A 22,283-nucleotide genomic window follows, 5' to 3' on the forward strand; every position below is an offset into this window, starting at 1 on the left:
CCCTCTGGGTTGGGGTTAACCCTGTCGTTAACGTCTGTCCTTTCCATCACATCAGGATGTGGAAGCCGTGTAGAACCTGGACTCCTCTGAGGTGTATTTACCTCTTTGTATCCATGGATCGAGGTTGTACCTGAAGGTGTTTTTTTTCTCTTTCAGGATGTCGTTCTGAACTTTTCTCCTGGTCCAATCAGAGCAGAGGATGGAGACAGAGGGATCAACTCTCCTCTCAGCTACACCATCCTCTCAGGTTATCATCAGTGTGAGGACGCAGGTGGTCAAACTGAGTGTGAACAGGTGTGGACAGGTGTGTGTGTGTCTAACCCCACAGGTGACGATCAGGGCAGGTTTGTGATCAACAACAGGACCGGTGAGATCAGGCTGACAAGAACTGTGGACGACCAACGGCCAGCAGCCAACTTCACTCTCAGCGTCATGGTAAAGTCGTTGCCTCCCGTTTCCTTCCTTCTGCTGTAAAAAAACCTCTGAGACGCTCCACTGTCCCTCTCCTGTCCAGGTGTGCCAGGTAGATGACCGGCTGAAGTACAGCGTGGCGTCTGTTCTGGTCAGAGTTCTGTCTGAGAACAAGTTCCCTCCAGCCTTCAACAGAACCACCTTTAAAGGATTCATTATCCAGAGCTCAAGCCCCGCCTCCATCGTCTCCACCTTTGGGAACCAGGTGCTCCAGGTCCAGGTGTCAGACCGTGACTTCTCTGATGTAAGACCACACGCTGCACTACCTGTATGATCACCTCCAGCTCACCTGGTGACTCACCACGCCATTCCCAACAGGGCGTGAATCCCAACGTCCACTACCTCCTCAGTCCTCCATCCCACCTGTACCAGGTCACCCAGGATGGGGTTCTGATCGCGAGGACAGACCAGCTGCGCGCCTTCGACAGACACATCCTGCAGGTGAGCTTACCTGTAAGAAGCCCCTGAAGAGGATGCACTCAGCTCAACTTTCTAAAACAAATGGATAAGAAATGATGAAACCATGAACCAAACTCAGTTTCAGCTCCTCTGAGGTTTACTTATAAAAACAGCAGCTTTCATCAATAAGGTTCAATCTTTCTTGCTCAGCAGCTGAAAGATCAGCTCTGCAGGATGAAGTCGTTTTTAATTAATCAATTAGAGTCTCATATAGTCGCTACTCGTGAATTCTCGTTTTGTTGGACTCAAATACGTAAAGACCGGTTGATTTCATATATATATATATATGAACCATTAATTAAAATGATATGACCAAAGACATGAACCTTAAGACAACAGGAGAAATGCTTTGAATATGGATGATTATATAAGAAACAGTGAATTGAAAAGAACTAAAGGGGAGGGGATGGATAGATACTGGAATCATTCAAATAGTCGAGCTTTGTTACTATTTGAATTTAAAGGCTAACAACTTTGGTTAATTTATCATTTTAATAGTGAATTCTCTCGACACCCACCGCATACCGTCTGAAATGTAAGAACAGGGCAGATCTTACTGTTAGGTCAGCTCCGAACCACAGGTAAAGGCAGCGGGTCCAACTGGATCTCTCTCGGTTCCGCGTCTCGCGGCCTTCGTTGTGGTTGACTTTCAGGGACTGGACCGGTCGCTTTCCTGGGTTCCTTCTGGTAGCTTGAAGACGAACGGGTGGTGAGTCTGAACTCACTGCAAATAATGATAAAATTGTCCAAGGGTGGAGTTGGTTTTGGTTGCTGACCAACTCTGATGAGGTGAACTTAAATTCACAAAAGATTGACAAAAAAGGTTGACAAGCTGAACGCTGGCTCCTTTTTCTGATCAAAAATAGGTGAGGAAGCTGCAGCAGCAGAGTTTAAAACGTGCTATAGAGAGGAGACGGGATGATGCATGAACAAAAACTTCTTCCACTCAGCTATTAATGCATTCATCTTCCTCTCCTGCCATTTCCAAAGATTCTCCGCCAGACTCTCATTCCATCAATCTTAAAACTCTCTGCTCTTCATCTTCTCATTTCATCTCTATTCTCCGGAGTTTGATTTGCGGAGGTGGGGCATGACGTAGGCCTATGCTACACTTTCAGCCAATGGTATGCCTGAAACTGTTGTGACGTCTGCCTGGGCGTATTTTGTAAGGCGACCTGCAGAGAGGTTTGCCTCAAAGCAACTCCTGCATTCTTCCATCTCATAAACATTTGTTCAGAGGATTCTAAAAACACCATAACTTGTTAAGATATAAAGGGTAAAGATATAGCATAGACTTAGGATATAAAGACAAAAAAAACCAACATAACATAACATAACATAACGGTTATGAGTCTCAAAATTCAGATGGATATCTGTAAAGTTATGAAGTATGAATAATGAACCAAACAATGTTATTTTCCTGTGTTAAACACAGAATACAATAAGAAACAGCTGATTATTGGTTAATAGTTGCATTATTTCATATAAATGTCACATGTCATATGCAAGTTGTTGACTTAATTTTGGATTTAACTATTCAGTACTATGAACCACTCGGGGGGGCACTGTGGCTCCATAAGCTGAATAGTAATTTTCCAAAATAATAATATCTTCCGTATCGTTCCACGTACGATCATGAAAAAGGTCTTAAATGCAGCTTGTGATATCACATATCAAAGATATAAAGCACATTTAATACAGTTTCAAGATGCAGCTAAAAAGTGATTCTGGGTGAGATCCTTTTGAGAGGTCCATGCAGACTGTCTCTGGCTTGAGTCAGAGTCAGGACAAACTGTCACCATTGTTTACTTTGACCCAGATAGGGTCAGAAGTGTCCTGTTCTGGTTTTCCCCAATACTCTCCTGAGAGGGTCCGTTTGTTCAGCTTAGTTAGCACTAAGCTATTAATGCATTTACATAAATTTATGGCACAGGTCTGTGGAAAGAGGGGATGAGAAAACTTACCCAAAATGCTTTTGTGGGCAAAGGTTGGTGTAAATTTCTCTTGTTTGGTGTAGAAATCCCCCATCTGGTATGAATCCCCCCTATGAAATTGATATGAAGGATAAAGGACAAAGTTATCACATCGTTTCCAAGTGTCACGAAGTGGAGTGAGAAGTATCATCAAGAAATTCAAAGAGTACAGAACAAGTCTGGCAGAGGTAGGAAGCAAAAGATCTCAAAGACTCTGGAAAGAACTAGTGAGAGATGTGTGCAAATGTCAAAATAAATCATTTATTTCAGAAGGGCAACATATGCTTTACTCTGTTCATTTCACTTTTTGGAACATGTCTTCACAAAAAAAACAAAAAGATACATTTTTGATCATAGATAATAATATAAGTACATCTATCAACATTTGTCATAACAAAACCCAGCATCAAAAATTATGAACATTTATGTTATTAATGGCTGAACAACTAAATGTTACGACAGCTGATCTGTGCCTGTGTAGAAGAGTAGAAGAAGAAGATTTATTTACAAAAAGTGCAGCTGAGCCGGGTATCAAAAATCTTAACTGTGGAAATAAAACAACACAAGACTATGGGTAACTGAAAACAAGAGACTGTGAGGCAAAACCTGACCTGGCAAAGCGTGATCAAACGAGACTCAGTCCATGGGAAGTGAGGATTCTACTGTGACTGAGGGCCACCAGGAGCCTAAATACTGTGGGAGGTGATTGGTGATGGAGGGCAGCTGTGGACGAAAACAGGTGACTTGAGTGAAACTAAGTGAGGGGGGAAAAGACATGTCCAGAAATTAACCAAGAAACCTGAAAACAAGACAAAACGTAACTCAAAACAGGACACAAGACAGAGACCAGATGCATCTGAGGGTTCCTCTTTGCTTCCCGCTCCAGAGGTCAGCTCTTCCCACTGTAGTAAAAGATTTTACATTAATGAAATTCAGAAGAATAAGGGAGAAGAATCATTTTCAGTCAGTATCTTTACATGGATTAAGTTATCTAATCAGTGTAATGGACATGATTATAAAAGTTTGATTAAACAGTATTAGAAGAGTGCTTTAAATCATTGAATTTTGTTATCATACATCTTTAAATTGACTCATTTGGCATTATTTTTGTCCTGAGCTATTTTATTTGTTTTTTACTTGTTATATCTATTACCCAGAGAAGAGGTTTTGTCACACGAAAGGCTGAAGGTTTGTTTTCTCTTAATTTGAGGTAACATAAAGTGCAAAAAAACTGCTGCAACAGGAGCAAATCGATTGCTCTGATAGCTCACATACATGATAACGTCAGATAAATGATCATATGTGCATTTAACCATTCATATAAATACATAAATAAATTAACAGAAAATGTTCAAATATACTCATTTGAATAACTGTAACAGAGCGACAGCTGTGAACTGCACCTGTCTTACATGCACATGGGCCAGTTCAGTTTAAACAGCCAGAGTAAGAGCCCATGTGTGATGGCTGAGGTGTTCAGGTGGCTCTCAGCTGGAGGTAAAGTCCAACAGCAGAACCAGCAGGAGCACCTAAGTGAAGATTAAAGCTAAAAGCTTCACAGTTTGTGTCCACTTCAGGCAGGAATTACAACTATCAGAGGCTTCATCTCTGAGAGGAAACCAGCTGAACAGCAGATTTCCTGCAGATGATATTCATGATTTGGGTTATGGTTGTAGAGGATTCTGCGGGTCCAAACTGTAACAGGATCTTCTGGATGTTCACTCTGCAGGTCGTGGCCAGAGATGAAGAATCAGGAGAGGAAGTTTCAGCCTCTGTGGATGTGGAAGTCCTGCAGCGAGGACAGGCAGGTGAGGACATTCACTCGACCCGGTCATGTGTTTGACAAAGCGTGACTCAGTGGTTAGAGTGGGTTGTTCAGTAACCGGAAGGTTGGCGCTTTGATTCCCACTCTCGCCACTGAAAAAGATTGGTGAAACTGACCGCTGGAGGGGTGTCAATCCACGTCCTTGTCATGGCCGAGGTGCCCTTGAGCAAGGCACTGTGCTGTGAATGGCTGTCCACCACTCCAGTGTATGGCATTTGTCTCTATGAGTGTGTGACCCTGTGCGTGTGCACGTTCAACACATGCCAACCTGGGTTAAAGCGGAGGGCAAATTCTGTGTGTATGTATGACAATAAATCTGATCTCAATCTCAATCTAAACACTCATAAAACCCATCTGAGGTGATCTATCTGAATACTTGATGACTGATCAGAGAACAGATCATCCTGTCGCTGTGTTGCAGTGCCTCGTGGGGCTTTTACTTACATTAACTTCTGTTTCTCCTTGTGGTGCGTTCACAGTCCCTTCCCTGTGTTTCTGTACCTCGTGGTGCATTCACTGACCTGTCCCTGTGTGTTGCAGTGCCTCGTGGTGCTTTTTCTTAGATTAACTTCTGTTTCTCCTCGTGTTGCATTCACTGACCTACCCCTGTGTGTTTCAGTGCCCCGTGGTGCATTCATGACCCTTCCCTGTGTTTCTGTACCTCGTGGTGCATTCACTGACCTGTCCCTGTGTGTTTCAGTGCCCCGTGGTGCGTTCACAAACCTGTCCCTGTGTTTCTGTACCTCGTGGTGCATTCACTGACCTGTCCCTGTGTGTTTCAGTGCCCCGTGGTGCATTCATGACCCTTCCCTGTGTTTCTGTACCTCGTGGTGCATTCACTGACCTGTCCCTGTGTGTTTCAGTGCCCCGTGGTGCATTCACTGACCTGTCCCTGTGTGTTTCTGTACCTCGTGGTGCATTCATCACCTGTCCCTGTGTTTCTGTACCTCGTGGTGCATTCATGACCCTTCCCTGTGTTTCAGTGCCCCGTGGTATATTCATGACCTGTCCCTGTGTTTCTTTACCTCATGGTGCATTCACTGACCTGTCCCTGTGTGTTTCTGTACCTCGTGGTGCATTCACTGACCTGTCCCTGTGTGTTTCAGTGCCCCGTGGTGCATTCATGACCTGTCCCTGTGTTTCTGTACCTCATGGTGCATTCACTGACCTGCCCCTGTGTTTCAGTGCCCCGTGGTGCATTCACTGACCTGTCCCTGTGTGTTTCAGTGCCCCGTGGTGCATTCACTGACCTGTCCCTGTGTGTTTCAGTGCCCCGTGGTGCATTCACTGACCTGTCCCTGTGTGTTTCAGTGCCCCGTGGTGCATTCACTGACCTGTCCCTGTGTGTTTCAGTGCCCCGTGGTGCATTCACTGACCTGTCCCTGTGTGTTTCTGTACCTCGTGGTGCATTCACTGACCTGTCCCTGTGTGTTTCAGTGCCCCGTGGTGCGTTCACTGAGCAGCAGCTGCTGGGAGACATGGACAGCAGGCTCGCAGGAGGACTCGCAGTGATGGTTCTCCTCATGTTTCTGTCGGCGGTTCTGTTTGTGCTGCTTCGAACCGTCCGGAGAAGACGACCGCAGGACTCTGGCCAACGTGAAGCCGTCGGCAAACATCCCAGCGTGGTGTGAACTGAAGCACACACACCTGCATGCATGCTGAGAGTTATCTGAAGCCTTTCAGTGCTTCTGTTTGTGAAGCTGCTTGTAAACATGGATACAGATCATAGTTTCTGGTAGTTTAACGCTGTAGCTGTGGAAAGGGCTTCAGGGAAAGAGCTCCTCAGCAGGTGAACACAGTTCACTGACTTCACTTCAGATTAAATACCCAGTTCAGTGTTAGTTCACAGTCCCGTGATGCTCGGTGGTCTCACCTGCAGAAGTTACTGTGGTTTCAGAGTTTATAGCTGCTCCTCTGTTAGCATCAATGTCTTGTTGTCACTTTGATGTCTCGTCCTCATACAGATCTCATTTCTTTACATATTTCCAGTAAAACTGGAAGCAGTTGCAGTGATTTATTGAAACATGGTCAAACGTACACTATATTGTACACTATAAGTATTCACTCATCTACCTTTACATGCATATGAATTTAAGTGTCATCCCAATCTTAATCCACAGAGTTTAAACTCTTCTGGGCAAGTTTTCCACAATTCAATTCATTTCAGTTTTATTTATATAGTGCCAAATTACAACAAATGTCATCTCAAGACATTTCAATAATACAGTCCAATTCAAACTAGTTGGAATTAATTCCATTGTAATCATAATCCAATCAAATCCATTTAATTAAATTCAAAATTAGTCCAATTCCTACATACAGAACCAATTCAAAAACAACTTCCTAGCTAAGGAAACCAACAGATTGCACCGAAACTTCTCTTCGGTCCGATCTCTCGTCCTGAGCCTGAGGGACTGTGGAAAGGAACGACTCCATTTTAACAGAAATAAACCTCTGGCAGAACCAGAACCAGGTAGGATGGCCATCCGCCTCGACCAGGTGGGGTTAGAGAGGAAAAAAAGAGGGACAACAAGCACCAAAACACCATTACACAAGGTTTAAGAGTGTGTTTATGGGATTTTTGACCTGGCTCTCAGTCTCTGCTCTAATTCATCCCAAAGGTGTTCTATCAGGTTGAGGTCAGGTTCTTCCACACCAAACTGGCTCATCCATGTCTTCATGGACCTTGCTTTGTGCTCTGGTGCGCAGTCATGTTGGAACAGGAAGGGTTCATCCCCAAACTGTTTCCACAGAGTTGGGAGCATGAAATTGTCCAAAATCTCTTGGTATCTGAAGGATTTAGAGTTCCTTTCACTGGAACTAAGGGGCCAAACCCAGACTCCTCCATCAGGTTGCCAGATGGAGAAGCGTAATTCCTCACTCCAGAGAAAGCGTCTCCACTGCTGTAGAGTCCAGTGGCAGCAGCTTTATTCCACTGCATCCAACGCTTTGCATCGCACTTGATGATGTGTGGCTTGGATGCAGTTACCATGGAAACCCATTCCATGAAGCTCTCTGCTCACTGTTCTTGAGCTGATCTGAAGGCCACGTGAAGTTTGGAGGTCTGTAGACTCAGCAGAAAGTTGTTGACATCTGCTCACTATGAGCCTTAGTATCCGCTTCATCATTTTATGTAGCCGACCACTTCGTGACTGAGTGGCTGCCGTTCCCTAACCCTTCTGCTTTGTTATAATACCACTGACAGCTGACTGTGGAATATATTGAGCAGCAAGGAAATGTCACAAATGGACTTGTTGCACAGGTGGCTTCCTATCAGGGATCCTAACCCTAACCCTATCAGGGATCCTAACCCTAACCCTATCATGGATCCTAACCCTAACCCTATCAGGGATCCTAACCCTAACCCTATCAGGGATCCTAACCCTAACCCTATCAGGGATCCTAACCCTAACCCTATCAGGGATCCTAACCCTAACCCTATCAGGGATCCTAACCCTAACCCTATCAGGGATCCTAACCTAACCCTATCAGGGATCCTAACCCTAACCCTATCAGGGATCCTAACCCTAACCCTATCAGGGATCCTAACCCTAACCCTATCAGGGATCCTAACCCTAACCCTACCAGGGATCCTAACCCTAACCCTATCAGGGATCCTAACCCTAACCCTATCAGGGATCCTAACCCTAACCCTATCAGGGATCCTAACCCTAACCCTATCAGGGATCCTAACCCTATCAGGGATCCTAACCCTAACCCTATCACGGTACCACGCTGGAATTCACTGAGCTCCTGAGAGCGAGCCGTTCTTTCACAGATGTTTGTAGAAGCAGTCTGCATGCCTCGGTGCTTGAATTTATACATGGTATAACACCTAAATCTAATTATTTGGATAGTTGAGTGAATACTTTTGGCAGTATAGTGTAAATATAGATACAGAATATGAGTTTGTACAGTTCTAAGGAGCGTGAAAGTGAGTATTTGTTCTGAGCTCCTTTATTCTCCAACACAGCCTGAACCCTCTTAGACAAGCTTTCTGTCATTTCTTTAAGTAGTCTTCAGGAATAGTTCTCCAGGGACTCTGGATCAGGACTCTTTGTGCATCTTGTGCATCGTGTCAGTGTCTGTAGTTTCCCTTGTTGTGGTGGGTCATGCTTCCTGACACCGTGGTCCAGTTTCCCGGCAGCTCTTGGACTCTTGGTCTCGTCTCGGACTGATCCCTGAACTCTCCTCTGGTTCTCAGGTGACCACCAGTCCACCTGTCTTCGTGGACGAGTCCTCGTACCACAGCAGAGCTTTCAGCCGTCAGTCCTCCTCACAGTTGGGCAGTTTCCACGGCAGATACGGAGTGTACACCAGGAGGCAGTCTCTGCCACAGTCGCCTCCATCAGACACCGGCCTCTGTGATCCGGCCGCACATCCCCTGTTTATGGTTCTGGAGAAACCTGAAGGCGAAGCCACCTGGGAGACACCTGACATCACAGGTGTGCAGTCCACAGGTGACTCCACACATGTTTGTGGTGACACATCACAGCACGGAGCGCTGTGACTCCTTAGAGAGACGACAACATGAAGACGGACCAAACTTAAAGGATCGTCTTTCCAACCAATCAGAAAGCAGGAACTAATCAATGTGACCTGCTGGCCAATCAGTATGTTGACTTTGTTTCTGTTTCTATGAACAGAGGTGAGTCTCATCATCATCCTGATGTCGCAGTGATTTTACTTTAAAGACATTTTCCAAACCAATCAGAATAAACTGATTCACGTAGATCAATACCAGCAGCCTGTGTTTCGCACATCCACCAGCAGGGGGTGCTGGTCTCAACCCAAACCAGGGTAACAGAGCGAGGAGCCTCACCTCCATCCTTCCTCTGTGGGCGGAGCTGTCTGCTGTCTTTTGATCAGAACCAGGCTGGCAGTGAGAGATGACTTTAGCAGCTCAGCTGTCAGGAGACTGTAGAGCGTTTCAATGTGTGAAAGTCATTCATTTGGTAGAATTATCAGTAAAATATCAGTAATAATTTTGATTTTTTTGTGTCAAATATCGTGACTGAAGTCTGGAACTTCCTCACAAAGTTTGTTCTTCTCTTCGCAGTTTTATCTTCCATCTGATGAGATTAGCTTTTCTTTAATTCATTAAACTACATGTAAACAGTCTGACTGAAACCGGACCAGAACCCCCAGATCATCCAGCTGCTTTGAATCCCTCCTGCATGGAAACTCTCAGCTGGACTCAGATGGTCCAGCTGCTCTGTTCAGGCTACAAACTTCCATCTTTCTGCATCTTTTAGTAAAAACAGTAAAGTGTTTATTAATCCAGCTGAATTCCCCAAAAAGCTGCTCTCTTTCACATGTTTTTCTGTTTCTTTTGTCAGAAACTAAGACTGAAAATCCGCCCATCTGCTCTAATAAAATCCTGATTGTATAACCACAGCCTCATCTGACAGAATCACCATTAAATTAACTTAAAGACGGCGTCTGTGCACTGAATTCAGCTGTACTTACATGCTCCATGATCTCCCACAGAGGAAGTCAGAATCTTTTTTAGTTCAGCAGGATTTGTTCTGTCACCAAATAAAACTGAGTTCATGTTCGGTGAAACTGGGCTTCTTCTTTCCTGCTGTTGTCCTCATCAGGTCTGTTTAACTGTGTGTGGAAATGACAGATCAGGGAGGCGGGGTCAGAGTCTCACTGAGGTCACACCTGTAACACACCTGTAAAAAATCTATGAGTTTAAGAGAGATTTCCTTCATTTTGCTAGTAATTACATATTGATTAGGTAGTAGCCAGGTTCCAAAAAAGAAACTGTATTTGGTAATGCTGAAATGTTTCTCTGAAATAAAGATTTCATAGATCTGTTATTATTTCTAGAGTTACCAGAGAAACACATTTTATAAATAGGAGAATGTAATGGAGATCAATGTTTGGCATTAAGTCTCAGCTGATGTTTAAATAACAAACAAACTCCAAAGGGTATTGCATCAAACACTTTGGCATAATCTCCTGGAGTGACAGCAATATTATAGTCTTCATAATAAAACTAAAGGCTGTCTCTGTTTCATAGCTGATCTACCAAAACAATATTATTATCAAACCAATATTCCAGGAAAATGGATTTCCTTTAGTGCAAAAGGTCCCTGTAAAGACTAGAATTGTGTTTGTAGATGAGGGGCCATGAAAAGCAAGCCTGGTGGTGAAAAGCAGACATTTTCACAGGGATTTTTATTGATGTTAAAATTACAAACAAGACAAAAGTTTAAGCTTAGATAGAACATGAGAAGGTATAGGGTATGGTTTCTGATCAGCTGTTTCAGACATTTTGTCTAAAATGTATGATTTAAAGTATGAAAAAACTAAAAACCTGAACATAGCGGGTCTCCATTTACCCGGAGTTTTAGGTTCTGGGGAGTTGGCAATACATCATATGTTGCATCAAAAATCTAGTACTCCTTTCCTCCATAATCCACAGCTCTTTCCAACTAAGCTTTTTCTCCTCTAACACCTTCCCAATTCAACTACTGTCCCTGCTTAGCCTGAGCCTGTCTACGAACCTGCTCAACAACTAGCTTTCTCTTCTCCTTGGGACCTGCTCTACTCCACTGGTTTGACTGGGCCAGGCTCCAAGCCTCCCCGGCCTATTTGAACATTACCCACAGTCTCTGTATGTCTAAGAGTTTCTTCTGCCTCCTGAGCTGCTGTTCTTGGATTCCATTTCCTCCCCTTGCTTGGGTTTGGACCCACATTACTAACTACCACATCTTTACTCCCAGCTAACAGGAGCTCTGTCCGAACATTTAAACTCCTCTACTAGACTAGATACTGGGAGCTGGAGTAGCCTTTCCCATTCAGTGCAACAGTACTTAAGTTTGTTTAATAGATAACTGAGTAATCCTTGATGTGATCTTTGCCTCTTCAGATCTATGACATTTGGCTTTGAGGCGACCAAACCTTCTTGAAAATTGACCAATTTCAAACTTTAGAATTTCCCAGTTATTCCCAAACTGTTTATCTTCTCTGTCTTTGGAAATGGGAAATAAATCCTGAAATGACTTCTTCTTCATTTTGTAGCAGAGCATAGCTAAGTTTCCAGAACACTGAGTGGCAGTACGTTCTGTAGAGGAAGACCATTTTATTTAGATGTATACAGTTTTGTGATCTGGGAAAGGAGTGGCTCATACAACTACGTAAATGTTTTGTTAAAACTGTCAGAAATTAGCCAGAAATCCAAACTTGTCGGACTTGTTTCATTGCTCCATGTGAATGGCCTTTTGTGGGGATAGTTTACTCTCCAAATATCTTCAAGGTTAAGTCTATCCATGAAGGCATTAAATGTGGTATTCGCTCTAAAGACCCCACAAATGGAGAGAACCACGCTCCTCCACTCAGACAACGGCAGGCGGCCTCCATGATAACCCTGGGGGAGAAGGAGCCTGAATCATACAAACACCATGTCAGGAACAAGCCTTTTCCAGGCTCTGACCACACTGAGTGCCGTGACTCATGTTTACCTGCCTGGGATACATTCCTGAGCTGAGACAGAAGGTCCTCCTACACCTGCTGCCACATTCTGCTCTGACTGCTCAGGTGTAAGAGTGGAGAATGTGATTTAGGATTAACACCCTGAAAGCAGCAGGTTTCATCTGGAGGAAAACTGATGTGCCGGCAGATCAAAGACAACTTAAAGTGAAATTCACCATCAGACAGCAGCGTGGTAACGGGGTAAGGGCTGCTTTACTCTGTTTTACACTTTCATACAGTTCCATCAGCAGCTGCCCAGAGGAACTTTCAGGTTTATTCAACACGAGATTATTCCACATGCAGGTGAGCTGTTTTTTTATACGGGTGACGTCACAAACCGGAAACCGCTACCTTTACAATAAAACTTTCTCTGAAAACTATTTAAAAAACAAACCTGTAAAAACACTTTAAACAAAACTCTGCAGCAGAATGAATGAGATATGTCAGTATTTATTCATTAAAAACATATCTCAGTGCTGTTATAATTCCCTTTGAACAGACAACAGCAGAAGTAAACAAACAGAAGTCTGAACTGAGGCTTTTATTTTGCTGACAGGAAGTAGTTGTCACTCGGTCTCACTTGACGTCATCAGTTTGACAAACGGCTTTCTGTCTCCTCGCACTTTTCTGCCGCGCGGTTTGTTTCCGCCCTTGTTAGTGGGTTGTTTGTTTGTTTGTTTAATTGTTTGTTTGCGTCACCGTGACGTGAAGAACTCAAAGCTCTACACGCGGCTCTCTGCCACGCCGCGTGGAGTCCGATCCAGAACCAGGACCAGATCAGGTGAGTCCATCATTAGTTAGACCGCGCGCGCAGGTAGTGTAATCCGCGAGCCCGTGACTCCATTAGATGTGCGCGTGTGAATGAAAAGAGCTGTTTGATCTGATCAGAAATCTGAACGAGAGCCGGGGACTTCCCAGAAGTTCAAGGAACAAAAACTCGAAGAAGAAAACCCAGTGACGACAGCTAACTGGTTAACTAATCGGTTAACCGGGTAGTTAACCTGTTAAACTGAGTGGATGTTGACTCGGAGGATGACAACTGGGCTGGGAACCGCAGATCTCAGATCAGTGGGTGCGTTTGGGTCTGGTTCTGAATCAGATCACATTCAGTTTGATCAGCAGAATCAATCACAAACTTATTCTTAGAAACCAGAATAAGTCCGATAACTCTGGTGGTCCAGATGGAGTCCAGAGGGATTTTTAACCCGTTTTTGGACCCAGTTGGTCCCAGAGACCCGCTGCAGGTTCCTGAACCCGAACCCTTCATTTCAGTACAGGTCAGGTTCAGTTTCTGATAAGAACCCGTTTAAGTTTCCTCCACAGAGCACCTTGAACCCGTCTGGACCCTCAGACAGAACTCTGAGGTTCTGAGGAGGACCACAGAGATGTTTGGGTTCTGAATGTTCTGACATTAAAACCAAAAGGGCATCGACCTATGGAAGCGCCTGATATTAAACTGATCCAGAACATGAGTGTTTTTACTCCTTGCTATGGTATCTGGGTTTCCCATAGAGCAGGGATGTCCAAAGTCGGTCCTGGAGGCCGCTGTCCTGCAGGTTTTAGATGTTCCCTGCTTCAGCTCACCTGGTTCAGATTAAATGGATCTCTTCAAAAGATTAAGTCCTGCAGCAGCCTGCTGATGATCTGAACCAGGTGTGTTGGAGCAGAGAAACATCTAAAACCTGCAGGACAGCGGCCCTCCAGGACCGGATGTGAACGTCCCTGCCATAGAGCATAATTATCATAATTATCATCATCATTATTATTATTATTATTTTTATCATCATTATTATTATTATTGTAGAATAAAATTGTATTTGTTTAGCACCTTTAAAGTTAAATACCACAGTTTTTAGCAGCTTTTTATCTAAAAGTAAAAGCTGAGTGGAAAGTTACCCCAAGATTCCCGATAGAGGACCCAGAGTTTCGCTGATCTGTGGGTTTTCTGTTCATTAAGGTGGAGAAAGCTGTCAGACATCCAGCCTTTAACCGAGTCTGAGCAGCTGAGAAAGATGTGTAGCTTAGAAACATCTTAAAGAGAAATACAGCTGCATGTCATCGGCATAGTGAGAGGATTCGTCCTTAAAGAGGGAGCAGATAGAACAGGAACCATAAAGGCCCCAGAACTGAACCCTGTGGGACACCGTAGAAAAGAGAAGTGGAAGAGGGGCTGCACTGAGAGTCAGCCACAGAAAATAATGGTTCAGATAGATAAGGGGAACCGCTCCAAAGCAGACCCTAACCCCCCCACCCAGTGTGTCCGTCTGCAGCATCAGCAGAACAGAACATCCTCCTGCCTCCCTGAGCATCAGGATGTCTCTGAGACTAAAAATAGCTGTTTCTGTAGGATGGTGCTGCTGAATCGGCACATTTTCCAAAATCTTAGCAAGAAAAATGGAAATTTGAGAAGAGGAGGATCCAGTTTGGGTTTAAAGGGTGGGTGGGCAACAGCCTGGAACCACCAGTGAGGTGTTGGTTCCAGTGAGCATAGAAATAAACTGGATCTTTATGATTATCACTGAACCAGAGGATCGTCTGTCTGAGGTTCTGACCCGTTGTGCCGTCCACCTGTAGCTCCCAGCCTCAGCGGTCATGAGCGTTCAGCCCCGGAGGATCCGCCTAAAGCCCTGGCTGCTGGCCCAGGTGAACAGCAGCAGGTATCCGGGTCTGCAGTGGCTCAGTCCGGACCACAGCCTCTTCCAGATCCCCTGGAAGCACGCCACACGCCACACGCCTGTGTCGGACGAGGAGAACACCATATTTAAGGTTTGATGATGTCTCGCTGTGGATTTACACGTCTAAAGTCATGTTTATGTGACCTTTTACAGGATGAAGTCCTGACCCCAGGACCCTGATCTGCTTGACTTCCTGCTGAAGTTTCATTTCACACTTTCTGAATAACTGATGATGTCACTTCCTCTTTCACAGCTTGCTGCTTCCTCTTTTGAACTGACTCAGATGTTAGGTAAAGCTGACACAGATCAGATAGAGTTAGGTCCAAATATCAGCCCATATTGCTGCTGGGTCAGAACATGCCGGACCGGCTTCACCCAGCTGGAACATCGTGTTCTCTGTTCAGTTTCAGCTCAGCGACTGTCAGGAACTCGTTTCAGAACTGAAACCGAACAGAATCCTTCTCTGAGCGTGAGCAGGAAGGCACATGATCCTGGTTCCCCAAACCATTCTGAAACCCGCCCCACGCCTCCGCCAGCTGCAGTGCACCATGACCTTTTCCCTGTCTCGTGTCTTACAGGCGTGGGCTGTGGAGACCGGTAAGTATCAGGAGGGCGTGGATGAGCCCGACCCCGCTAAGTGGAAGGCAAACCTGCGCTGCGCTCTGAACAAAAGCCGAGAGTTTCAGCTGAAGTACGATGGCACCAAGGAGACGCCGGTCCAACCATACAAGATCTACGAGGTGTGCGAGCACCCTGCGAACACAGGTGAGGACACGCCTGGGCCGGCTCACACTGTTTGGGTCTGATCAACTTCCTGTTGGCCATGTGGTACGGGTCAGATTAACTTCCTGTTGGCCACGTGGTACGGGTCAGATTAACTTCCTGTTGGCCATGTGGTACGGGTCAGATCAACTTCCTGTTGGCCATGTGGTGCGGGTCAGATCAACTTCCTGTTGGCCATGTGGTGCGGGTCAGATTAACTTCCTGTTGGCCATGTGGTACGGGTCAGATTAACTTCCTGTTGGCCATGTGGTACGGGTCAGATTAACTTCCTGTTGGCCATGTGGTACGGGTCAGATCAACTTCCTGTTGGCCATGTGGTGCGGGTCAGATCAACTTCCTGTTGGCCATGTGGTGCGGGTCAGATTAACTTCCTGTTGGCCATGTGGTACGGGTCAGATTAACTTCCTGTTGGCCATGTGGTACGGGTCAGATTAACTTCCTGTTGGCCGTGTGGTACGGGTCAGATTAACTTCCTGTTGGCCATGTGGTGCGGGTCAGATTAACTTCCTGTTGGCCATGTGGTGCGGGTCAGATTAACTTCCTGTTGGCCATGTGGTACGGGTCAGATTAACTTCCTGTTGGCCATGTGGTACGGGTCAGATCAACTTCCTGTTGGCCATGTGGTACAGGTCAGATCAACTTCCTGTTGGCCATGTGGTACGGGTCAGATTAACTTCCTGTTGGCCATGTGGTACGGGTCAGATTAACTTCCTGTTGGCCATGTGGTACGGGTCAGATTAACTTCCTGTTGGCCATGTGGTACGGGTCAGATCAACTTCCTGTTGGCCATGTGGTACAGGTCAGATCAACTTCCTGTTGGCCATGTGGTACGGGTCAGATTAACTTCCTGTTGGCCGTGTGGTACGGGTCAGATTAACTTCCTGTTGGCCATGTGGTACGGGTCAGATTAACTTCCTGTTGGCCATGTGGTACGGGTCAGATCAACTTCCTGTTGGCCATGTGGTACGGGTCAGATTAACTTCCTGTTGGCCACGTGGTACGGGTCTGATTAACTTCCTGTTGGCCATGTGGTACGGGTCAGATTAACTTCCTGTTGGCCATGTGGTACGGGTCAGATTAACTTCCTGTTGGCCATGTGGTACGGGTCAGATCAACTTCCTGTTGGCCACGTGGTACGGGTCTGATTAACTTCCTGTTGGCCACGTGGTACGGGTCAGATTAACTTCCTGTTGGCCATGTGGTACGGGTCAGATCAACTTCCTGTTGGCCATGTGGTACGGGTCAGATCAACTTCCTGTTGGCCACGTGGTACGGGTCAGATTAACTTCCTGTTGGCCACGTGGTACGGGTCTGATTAACTTCCTGTTGGCCATGTGGTACGGGTCAGATTAACTTCCTGTTGGCCATGTGGTACGGGTCAGATTAACTTCCTGTTGGCCATGTGGTACGGGTCAGATTAACTTCCTGTTGGCCATGTGGTACGGGTCAGATTAACTTCCTGTTGGCCATGTGGTACGGGTCAGATTAACTTCCTGTTGGCCATGTGGTACGGGTCAGATCAACTTCCTGTTGGCCATGTGGTACGGGTCAGATCAACTTCCTGTTGGCCACGTGGTACGGGTCAGATTAACTTCCTGTTGGCCATGTGGTACGGGTCAGATCAACTTCCTGTTGGCCATGTGGTACGGGTCAGATTAACTTCCTGTTGGCCATGTGGTGCGGGTCAGATTAACTTCCTGTTGGCCATGTGGTACGGGTCAGATTAACTTCCTGTTGGCCATGTGGTACGGGTCAGATCAACTTCCTGTTGGCCATGTGGTACGGGTCAGATTAACTTCCTGTTGGCCATGTGGTGCGGGTCAGATTAACTTCCTGTTGGCCATGTGGTGCGGGTCAGATTAACTTCCTGTTGGCCATGTGACAGTCATGTGATCGCACGTCTGCCTCTTCCTGTTTCAGATGGTGCTGAGGATGATGACGAGGAGGTAAGGAATGTGTTGTAAACAAACAGCTGTCATTTTTCTGGTCACCAGACTGACTTGAACTTTAACCCCCCCACCCCATAGATGCCCAACCTGATGGACCTGACGATCAGTAAGTGACAGATTTTGATCAGTGTTGCCACGACGATGCTGCGACTACCACCTGATGATGTCATGTCTCCTCAGACCCCCGGATCAGTGACCCAGCCCCCTTTGTCCCCTTCGGTTTGTCCTCCAACGGGACGTTTGAGCCTTCTCAGGTGATCCCTATGCCTCTGCTACCGTTGACCGACTCCCAGGCTCAGACTCCGATGGTGGATCAGGGTGGCTTTGTCCAATCCGTCAGGCTCCCAAACAGACTCCAGGACCTGAACCCGCTGCCCTCCACAACTGCCACCACTCACCAGGTACCAGACCCAATGGAGGCCAGCAACATGGGGGCAGTCCAGGACCAGGAGGATGCTGAGAACCAGCAAGCGTGCAAGTATGACCTACTGAGCAGCGTCCCATGTAAGTCTGACCTCTGAGTTCAGCTCCGTTTGTGCTTAAAGAGTCATGGTCAAAGAGAAAAAATTATTCTGTCCAACAAATTTTAACTGAATCCAAATCTGTTTCAAGGGTTTACCGAACTATGTGCTTTATCAAAAAGTAAAGTAATAATAATAAACAGTAAACAATAATAAATATGGATTCAAATAAAATAAAAGGCGACAATGAGCCAATACTATGTTTTAGGGTTAGGGCTAAGCTACATGTTATACTTTAACTGTGCTCCTGGGTGGATTGAGAGGGTCTCAGAGCCACGTCTTGCAGGGATAGCAACTGTCACCCAGCAAGTGACAGCCAACTGGTACATGGCGCCGCTCAAAAAGCTGCCTCAGACCGCTTAACTCAGACCATTAAAATACACGAATCATGGGTAGATCCCATGATAGTTTCTCCTAAATTTGCCAGTTAGGAGCTACTTTTAGCCCTGAGATCCTTTGTGAATACGGCCACTGGACTTCTGGACCTGAACCTGGCTTCCTGGTTCCTATTGCCCATCCAGTTTGCATTTTCATGAGCGGAACTCGAACCGATCTTGTTCACCTTTGACCTTTCTGTTGCCGTAGTGACCCCTGTAACCCGTCCTCTCCCTATCGTTGTCATAGTGACAGATCTGGACCTGAAGTTCCAGTATCGGGGCAGAACGATGGGTTCCCTGACGGTCAGTAACCCTCAGGGCTGCCGGCTGTACTATGGACACCTGGAGCCGACCCCTGAGCAGGTGGACCTGTTCGGGCCCGTCAGCCTGCAGCAGGTTCTGTTCCCGGGCACGGCTGAGATCCAGAACCAGAAGCAGCGGTTCTACACCGATGCCCTGCTGGACGTGATGGACCGAGGTCTGATCCTGGAGATCGTGGAGCAGGACATCTACGCCATCCGGCTGTGTCAGTGCAAGGTGTTCTGGTCCGGTCAGGGCATGCCGGAGCAGGGCCCGCCTAACCCCATGGAGAGGGAGAGGAAGATCCGAGTATTCAGCCTCAACGACTTCCTGCAAGGTCAGAGCCAATTCAGTTCAATTCACTTTAATAATCCAGTCCAATTCAAGATAATTAGAATCCAATTCATTGTAATCGTAATCCAATTAAATCCAGTTAATTAAATTCATAATTAGTCCAATTCAAACATACAGAGTCCATTTAAAAACAATTTACGAGCTAAGAAACAGATTGCACCGAAACTTCTCTTTGATCCAAACTCTCTTATGGAGCTGCCTGAGGCGACTGTGGAGAGAAAAAACTCCTTTTAACAGGAAGAAACCTCCATCAGAACCAGAACCAGGAAGAAACCTCCATCAGAACCAGAACCAGGAAGGGTCCATCTGCCTGGACCAGCTGGGGCTGAGAGGACAGGAAAGAGGGGACAACAAGCAGCGTAACACCAGGCCAGAGACACCTGCTGAGAGAGAGAAACACAAGTTAATGACAGCAATGATGTCATCTGTACATGGAGGGAGGAGAGGTGCATCATGGGAGCTCCCCCAGCAGGCTGGGCCTATAGCAGCACCATCTAGAGTAACTATATAACTAGAAAGTTTTTGCCTGAAGCACTTGGGTCCAAAGATAACAACAGAAATTTTATTGATAAAGAATCTCATGAAATCATCACTGCTGAGAGTTAAAGGAATACATGGCTCAACAGAGCTCGGACTCTTTGTCAGCCTGGCAGCAGTGCTGAAAAGAAACCTGGGATTATTCTTATTCTCTTCTATCAATAATGAATAATAAGCAGTTCTAGCTTTACGAAGGGCTTTCTTATACGTTATTAAACTATCTTTCCAGACTAATTGAGACTCTTCTAAATTAGAGGAACGCCACTGTCTCTCCAGCTTTCTTCAGTCTGCTTTAAAGCAGCTGTGAATTATACCAAGGAGCCAACCTCTTCTGACTGATTACCTTCCTTTTCAGAGGGGCAACATTGTCCAGTGTTGTACGCATTGAAGCTATAGTGCTGTCAACAAGAGAGTCAAGTTCTACTGGAGTAAACTTTAGGTAGCCGTCCTCTGTCATATCAGCACATGGCAGTGAAGAAAAGGAGGATAAAATCAACTCTTTAAATCTGGTTACAGCATTCTCTGACAGACTCCTTCTATATGTAGAATTCTTCAAGTAATGTAAACTCAAAAGTTATTAAAAAATGTTCATTTAAGACACTGTTAACTGTTCAAAGGTTTGTGTGGTGTCCCGACCCGGGCCTTTGCTGAGGTTCACCAGAACTCATTCTGTCTGCAGGGCTGATTCTGTTCCAGAAAGGAGAGGCCCAGAACCCACCTCCCTTTGAGATCTACTTCTGCTTCGGGGAGGACTGGCCCGACCGGAAACCCAAAGAGAAGAAGCTCATCATCGTCCAGGTCAGACAAACGTTTTCTCTGCTTTCACCCAGTTCTGGTTCTGGTTCTGGCTGCCCTGTAACAGGGGGTCTGGTGTCGGGCTTAGGTTGTTCCTGTGGTGGCCCGGATTCTGACAGAGATGTTCTCCGGAGAGCTGAGCTGGTCCACTGATAGCATCCGGCTGCAGATCTCCAACCCGGACGTGAAGGACCAGACGGTGGAGCAGTTCAAGGAGCTGCAGAGGCTGCTTCAGAACCAGCACATCCAGGGGCCCTGGACCCCCAGCGGACACTAAGCAGAACCTCTTTGTCAGGGAGATGAAAGTTCTGCCAGCTCTAGAACCAGGACAAGGACCAACCTTCCTGTTCCTGTACTCTGAGCTGGACCTTTAATTCCTGACACTGAAGTTCTGATGAGTCCAGTTCTGATTATTTAACTGGATCTGAAACTTTAAATGACCCAAATTCATGTTTAAAATGTAAAACATCGGCTGTTTGAACCTTAAACCAGGTGACCCGTCTCAGGTGGCTCCTCCTCCTGCACCAGGGCGATGTGACAGTGTGACACTGTGGTTCTGGACCATTTCAACTGAGCAGCTCCTGTCACATGTTTTCTATCTCAGCAGGGAAACTCCTGGCTTCCTCCACCTGACAGGTGGAACTGCTGACTCCAAATGAGGAAGAATAAACTGAAATAACTTTATAAAAGCTTCAGCTCCAACTGAAAAACTCAAATCTGTCCCTAAAGGTCTGACATGATCACTGTTCTGATATCATCAGTGCGTTCAGGATTTCAATAAACACCGCCGCAGTATTTTCTCACACCTGCTGTCAGTCCGTTTCTCACCTGCTGTCAGTCCGTTTCTCACCTGCTGTCAGTCCGTTTCTCACCTGCTGTCAGTCCGTTTCTCACCTGCTGTCAGTCCGTTTCTCACCTGCTGTCAGTCCGTTTCTCACCTGCTGTCAGTCCGTTTCTCACCTGCTGTCAGTCCGTTTCTCACCTGCTGTCAGTCCGTTTCTCACCTGCTGTCAGTCCGTTTTTTCACCTGCTGTCAGTCCGTTTCTCACCTGCTGTCAGTCCGTTTCTCACCTGCTGTCAGTCCGTTTCTCACCTGCTGTCAGTCCGTTTCTCACCTGCTGTCAGTCCGTTTCTCACCTGCTGTCAGTCCGTTTCTCACCTGCTGTCAGTCCGTTTCTCACCTGCTGTCAGTCCGTTTCTCACCTGCTGTCAGTCCGTTTCTCACCTGCTGTCAGTCCGGTTTTCACCTGCTGTCAGTCCGTTTCTCACCTGCTGTCAGTCCGTTTCTCACCTGCTGTCAGTCCGTTTCTCACCTGCTGTCAGTCCGTTTCTCACCTGCTGTCAGTCCGTTTCTCACCTGCTGTCAGTCCGTTTCTCACCTGCTGTCAGTCCGTTTCTCACCTGCTGTCAGTCCGTTTCTCACCTGCTGTCAGTCCGTTTCTCACCTGCTGTCAGTCCGTTTCTCACCTGCTGTCAGTCCGTTTCTCACCTGCTGTCAGTCCGTTTCTCACCTGCTGTCAGTCCGTTTTTTCACCTGCTGTCAGTCCGTTTCTCACCTGCTGTCAGTCCGTTTCTCACCTGCTGTCAGTCCGTTTCTCACCTGCTGTCAGTCCGTTTCTCACCTGCTGTCAGTCCGTTTTTTCACCTGCTGTCAGTCCGTTTCTCACCTGCTGTCAGTCCGTTTCTCACCTGCTGTCAGTCCGTTTCTCACCTGCTGTCAGTCCGTTTCTCACCTGCTGTCAGTCCGTTTCTCACCTGCTGTCAGTCCGTTTCTCACCTGCT

General features: G+C 46.3%; 1 protein-coding gene and 1 long non-coding RNA gene across 2 annotated transcripts; both read left to right on the forward strand.

Moving 5' to 3' along the window:
• Positions 1-519: 519 nt before the first annotated feature.
• LOC140282720 (uncharacterized) lies at positions 520-4,709 on the forward strand. The gene is made up of 3 exons (XR_011909945.1): positions 520-715; positions 790-912; positions 4,633-4,709. It is a non-coding gene; the product is annotated as an uncharacterized lncRNA (long non-coding RNA).
• Positions 4,710-12,795: 8,086 nt separating this feature from the next.
• Positions 12,796-21,275, forward strand: irf5 (interferon regulatory factor 5). The gene is made up of 9 exons (XM_072377413.1): positions 12,796-12,991; positions 14,785-14,976; positions 15,464-15,650; positions 17,589-17,614; positions 17,696-17,723; positions 17,798-18,121; positions 18,763-19,152; positions 20,386-20,504; positions 20,590-21,275. The coding sequence occupies exons 2-9, from the start codon at positions 14,803-14,805 to the stop codon at positions 20,776-20,778; spliced, it is 1,437 nt and encodes a 478-aa protein (XP_072233514.1). The 5' UTR covers positions 12,796-12,991; positions 14,785-14,802; the 3' UTR covers positions 20,779-21,275.
• Positions 21,276-22,283: the final 1,008 nt, after the last annotated feature.

The sequence above is a fragment of the Leuresthes tenuis genome, unplaced genomic scaffold (assembly GCF_036924035.1).
Source record: "Leuresthes tenuis unplaced genomic scaffold, fLeuTen1.0.hap1 SCAF_23, whole genome shotgun sequence".
Classification (NCBI taxonomy): Eukaryota; Metazoa; Chordata; class Actinopteri; order Atheriniformes; family Atherinopsidae; genus Leuresthes; species Leuresthes tenuis.

What these genes read in the sequence shown, in the direction of transcription:
- irf5 (XM_072377413.1), top strand. Translation starts at nt 14,803, where the DNA reads ATGAGCGTTCAGCCCCGGAGGATCCGCCTAAAGCCCTGGCTGCTGGCC. An exon ending in AGGAGAACACCATATTTAAG is followed by an intron (nt 14,977 to 15,463) that starts GTTTGATGATGT and finishes CGTGTCTTACAG; the next exon opens with GCGTGGGCTGTGGAGACCGG. An exon ending in CGAGCACCCTGCGAACACAG is followed by an intron (nt 15,651 to 17,588) that starts GTGAGGACACGC and finishes TTCCTGTTTCAG; the next exon opens with ATGGTGCTGAGGATGATGAC.